The following is a 5,656-nucleotide window of genomic DNA, read 5'->3' on the forward strand; positions in this document are numbered from 1 at the left end:
CAGTCTAACAACGATGCAAATGTTACCAAGATTACAACAATGTAGTTTGAACAGTATTATACAAGGGGATTTGATGAAGTATTTGGGAAAGGTGGACATAAGCTGGACCTACAATCCAGCTTCGATTAAGTAATAATCAAGAAAGACAGAAATGGTATTCCAAGAACCATGAGGTATGAAATATCAAACAGAAAAGAGAGTTCTAATGATTGCAATATGATTTTATTCATATTCTATGACAATGCTAGCTATGTCGTAGTACACTGACAGATTGTGTCGGATATAACATCATTACCGGCTTGCAAACTTGCAGAAATTGTGACAATCGAAATAATAAACACAACACTCCACCACAATACTGTTTCGAAACACGTAGGCTGGACATTTTCACGGTTCAATCGGTGAGAGAAAACAATACCACACCACGAGTATTGCAATGGCAATTGCTTGCGAATATTGCGGAAGTGAAAACAAGCATGGTTTATATTCTAGCATCTAACGGTAGGATCATTTACGAACAGATGAAAAAATCCCGTTCAAGAAATAGAATACATGAATAGGTTGAAGTAAAAGGATATATAAGGGTTCACGGGGCGGCCAGATGGTGTATTGGTAGCGCAGTCGGTCTGTACAAGATAGAACCACGGAAAAATTTCATTTGGACCACCAAACCTCCGTACGCAGCACTGACTATCCTACGGGTAAATAAAGTAAAAATAAAAATAGAAATGGCAGGCTTAAACATCCTGAAGATGTCGTGCCGATAAAGAAGAAGGAGTTTGAATACACTGCATACTTCTCTTGTGTAGCCGTGTAACCGGGCCGATATAGCTAATCAAACAAAACAAAATTATCTACCAAGGATAACCAATTTTCTACCTTTTTAATTAGATTTTATGCTATAAATTAACTCTGCTGCTAAATTTCCAAAAAACGCACAATCGGCACAAATTGTTTGGGGCCCCCAACACGGCGAGGCCCTAGGCGACCGCCTACTCCGCCTACCGTTTGATCCGCCGCTGCTGTGAAGCAACACGAAGCTTTTGCCGCGTGTAGGATGTAATCTCTTATTCGGTACGGTCATTATGCTCCTAATATCGGTGTAAGAGTCTAAACATTGTACATTCCAAACGATTGACCCTGTTTTTTTTATTCAAGATGGAGCGGGTTCACTCCTAATATCAGTAAGCAAGAATCATAACCTTACAACTCAATCAAACGATCGTACGTGGAACGTCAACTTTGCTCGAAACTAGTAAAAGATTAAACGGAAAAGTAGGTAGGATAGAGCCATTTACACTATACATCGCAGGTGGATGAGAGGAACCGGAAACTTAATCTAGCTGCCGACTGTCTGTTCGTGACAATGATGATGTTCGCCTTCCCCGGTTGGAACTGCACGGTGCAATACCTGTTTTGTTCGCATCTTTCTCTCATTTCAACACGCAACACCACAGCTCACGTTATTGTGTGGCCAAACTGGCCTCGGCCACATACCTACTGTCCCGGTTTCTCAAAACGGGGCTTTCATCCTTCACTGCACCAGCCTGCCAGCATGTTAAAGGTTAACACTTGCACACGGCTTACAATCGCGCGCGAACACTTTCTTCGCGCGGCCACCCGGTGTCGTACCCGGTGACTTACTCCTGAACCGTGAATGTCAACTGCTTTCCGGTGCGGGATTCGAACCGGTTCGGTGTTTTGATGTCCAGTATTGCGATGATCGCGATGGTCAGCCCGATCAGCATGAAGGACGTCACGAAGATGCCGGACAGGATCGGGGCCGTGGTGAACCCGACACAGTCCCAGGCACTGTCAAACTTGGTCTTCCCATCCAGAGCTGGCTGTACCTGTAAACAAAGAGAGCGCGAGGGAGAGAGGGAAAGAAAGGTTATTACATTCTGCAAGAGGGAAAACAGCCCAACGCACAAACAAACCGAAAACATCGGCCAATTTTACGTTCCTGGTCCGGAAAATTGCGTAATGCGTTGCGATTTTTGGTGCTTTCGTGGTGCGTGCTCGCGCTGGCGCATAGAGTAACCGGGGCGGGGCGTTTTATTATGACTTTAATTTTGAGCATTTTGAGCAGCCGGGCTAATGAAGCACACTGTTTGGTTTGTTTTCGGTGGTGTCTTTTCTTCGTTACGCAAAAGAAAGAAAAAAATCCCCCATGCTAAACTGTCCGTTTGTTTTTTTTTTATAATACGGGAAAAACATTCGCACAATGTGAACGGAAAGCAGTTTTGATTGATTTTACAACTCTTGTTAGGCCGTTTAAAGTATTCGGATTAACGCAATGCGGTAGAAAGCTCGCTTTTCGGGACAATAAAACAGTCGAAGTCTCTTTCACGAAACCATGCTTTACGACGTAGGGAAATGCTTTCTACACGAGCATTAAGTGTGCGATGGCGGTTGGCAAAGTGGTTGATAAGTTGTTGAAAGTAAATTTCATCATATCACATTGATGTAATTGGTGGCATTGTGCCGTTGCACAGTAATTCGTTTAAACATACACTTCAATTAAAGATTTACTGCAGTACGGACACCATCCATTGGCGTATTGCCTAATCATAAGCTCTGCACCATGCCCCAGTGAGAATTAAAAAAAATACACTCACGCACCGCAAAGCCAAAGGTGATGGGTTCTCCATGTGCGTCACATACATTCTGCCAGGGCGGTAATAAATAATAATGTTTACATTGTACACCGCATGATCGTACTCACGGCACCACCGGCCCATTCAACACCGTTCATCACCATTATGAATTACCTCTGCATTCCTAGCCTGGCGTGCACAATTATTTCACCAGCGACCCACTCCACTGCCGGCCCGTGTTGTGGGCTGCTCCAGTTTTCTTTTCCCACCTGACCGAGGGGTGCTTCATCTTTATCGGCGCTTTCGCTCATCTGCTCTGGATGGTGGCAGTTTCTCATAATGTTGTTACTACATTACGTGCAGCTGTCGGGCGCAATGCCTCCCGAAGCCTAGACAGTGGCGTCTTTTTTGTTTACATTTTCATATCGAACCCCACGTGGCGGGTTCGGTTAAGGGGTGTGCAATCATTTAATTTTGTACGTAAATTCAATCACCTACTTACAAGTAGGGTAAAGCGGCGGTACGGTTCGGTTCGGCTCATTCGAGCAGTAACGATTCCCAGCATGCCGATTTAGACGCCCGATTGTTGTCTGATTAAAGTCCTATCATCATCATCATCTTTGTACAATTAAGGGTGAACGTGTGATCGATTGGTACACATCGCGTCGAAAGGGCATCCGATTGAGGCGCTGCTTCTTACCTGAATGTTCTCCAACGTCAGGACGGTGGTGCCATTGCGGAATACTAGCTGACGGGCGCAAGAGTAAGATGCGCCCAGCGGTGCGTACGGGGCCTTACCCTCCAGTTCGAGGGTCGTATCGAGAGACTTCGCACCGTCCTTGCTCTTCGTGTCCATCACAAACACATCCACCTTGGACATCGACCAGTACCCAGCATCCATGTCGAATCGGAACTTCAGTGTAAGCTGAAAACAACCACCGTTATGTAAGTGTTCGATCATATTCCAGAGCGTTCTGCATGCCTACCACCTACCTTCGTCGAATCGTCCACCTTAAACGTGACAATCATTTTACTTTCGCGCTCCCGTGCATCGTATGTGGCGAGCGTATGTTTGTCCAGGACGTGCGTAGTTTCACCCTCATCCGAATCGTTCAACATCTTCAGTACCGGCGGACCCGTCACGTAAAGGATCGCCTTTCCCGGCACGTTGTAGATGGAGTCGGCTATTTCCGGCTCATCCGTCGGACTGCCGGGTGTGGTACTGCTGGTCGAGTAGACATCGTCGCCACCCTTGGCTTCGCGCTTGTGCAGCACGTGCGGTTCCTCCCATTGGTTGGCCAGAATTCCCAGCACCTTGCGCTCGCCATAGTTTTCCGTCGAGTCGCGGAACAGCGCCGACAGCTCTACATCCTGCTGGGACGGGGATCCAACGAGGTTGATAACCTGGGCATGGAAAACCACATTCATCAATCAGTTTCTCAACAAAGTATACTAGCGCCATCTATGCGGAAAAAGCCGGAATCACTCGCGCGCTCTCCCTCTCAGAGCGCTGCTCGGTGTGCGAATGGTGTGTGACTCTTTTCGCTTACCTCAGCATTCACGTTATAATCGAGCGGATTGGAGCTCAACATTTGCTGCGGGCTGTACATAAATTCGTACTTTTCCACGATGCGCTTGAACGTGGGGAAACTGTCCGCCGACAGCTTGGTCGTTCCGTTGCGTAGGAAAACGACCACAGCCGCCGCGTTCGAGTAGAGATCCCGCAGCATCTTATCATCCAGCTCGGTCAGCGCTGGGGTTTGCAGGTCCTTCAGATCATCCAGCCCCCAAAATAGGAACGGTCCGCTGTAGTATGCACTCGAACTTTGCACCAGCGTCACGGCCAGCGCTAGCAGCTGCACACGCAGAAACATTTGCCGTCGCTTTACGTTAACCGCACACAATTGATACGTCCTCGTGGGGCTAATTGATGGCCGAATGGAATCACGCAATTCTAACGCGACTGAATTTCGTTCGTGCACCACCAGCAGAAGTTTGCGAAACTGATGGGACAGAAAATTCTGAACAGCTAACAATGACAGGAGCGGATCGATATTTTACTCTCCATTTTGTGTGGTTTCCTGAGAGCGGTTAGCAGAGTTTGGGAACGCATGCGCGAAACTATGTACGTGCAAAAGGGGACCTGTGGGTGGTAAGGGTTATATTGGCCGCACCACGTGCTCTTGTTTACAAACAAAATAAGAAAAACGCGTCAAGAATGGAAGACAAGAACCATGAAATTGTGCACTGTTTTATTTTTTTATTGCCATAAGGGCATTTCAAGCATTTCAATAGGTAATGAAAGTATTTATATTGGTTGATGTGAAGCTGATGAGAGTTGCTGTTGTTGCAGAGTAATAAAGAGATTTACGTTGCTACGATTCGATTTGATATGATTTTTTTGGATTATTTTACGCATAAAATGCTTCAGTCAATAACGGAAAAATTTGAAAAGCACGTGGCGTGATTTTAAAATGACCGTTACAAAACTGACATCAGCTAACGCCATGTAACGCTTTTGGCGTTGCAGAAGAAAAATGGAAACAGTGCACAAAGCAGAATATACGTAATAAAGTCTTACGAATCAAAACAAACCATGCCTGCCCCATTCGTTTCCAATTGTTCCTCCTTCTACCCTTCAGCATACCTAAAGAACCGGTTTTTACGCACGAAAAAGCACGCGCTCAAGCCACGATCAAGTGCGATCGGCGCGAAAAGAAGCTTCCCAAGACGGAGAGAAAGTCACGCACCCTAAACCCGGCACCAAACAACCGCGAGAAACAGAGAGAAGTTGGCAACCAGCAAGAGAGCCTATTCGATTGGAATCTGACCACGCAGGGGTGACTCAGACTTGGGGTGTCTGAGAATCAAAATAAGCTTCATGAAAGGCGGATCGTGTGACGAACGGTCTGGCCTCAGGTCCGAGTTTCTTCGGGCAAAACAATAGTGAAGTTGGTGCAATTCAGTGCATCGCGGTGTGTGCTCGCTATCGATTACATAAATGTGAAACGAGGCCGAGTTTTTACAAGACAAAACAAAGAGAGCATAGTGCGATAGAT

General features: G+C 46.4%; 1 protein-coding gene across 1 annotated transcript; it reads right to left on the reverse strand.

The window, feature by feature from the left end:
• Positions 1–206: 206 nt before the first annotated feature.
• On the reverse strand, positions 207–4,588 carry LOC128310082 (uncharacterized). Its single transcript, XM_053046628.1, has 4 exons — positions 4,148–4,588; positions 3,591–4,001; positions 3,298–3,522; positions 207–1,850 (listed from the first exon to the last, which is right to left on the reverse strand). Exons 1-4 carry the CDS (start codon positions 4,469–4,471, stop codon positions 1,641–1,643), a joined length of 1,170 nt encoding a protein of 389 aa, XP_052902588.1. The 5' UTR covers positions 4,472–4,588; the 3' UTR covers positions 207–1,640.
• Between the last annotated feature and the right edge of the window lie 1,068 nt (positions 4,589–5,656).

Source organism: Anopheles moucheti, chromosome 2 (genome assembly GCF_943734755.1).
Source record: "Anopheles moucheti chromosome 2, idAnoMoucSN_F20_07, whole genome shotgun sequence".
NCBI lineage: Eukaryota > Metazoa > Arthropoda > Insecta > Diptera > Culicidae > Anopheles > Anopheles moucheti.

Coding starts and splice junctions, on each gene's coding strand:
- LOC128310082 (XM_053046628.1), bottom strand. CDS start 4,471: ATGTTTCTGCGTGTGCAGCTGCTAGCGCTGGCCGTGACGCTGGTGCAA. Junction 4,002..4,147: donor ATTATAACGTGAATGCTGAG/GTAAGCGAAAAG, acceptor TTCCATGCCCAG/GTTATCAACCTCGTTGGATC. Junction 1,851..3,297: donor TGACGTTGGAGAACATTCAG/GTAAGAAGCAGC, acceptor CTTTGTTTACAG/GTACAGCCAGCTCTGGATGG.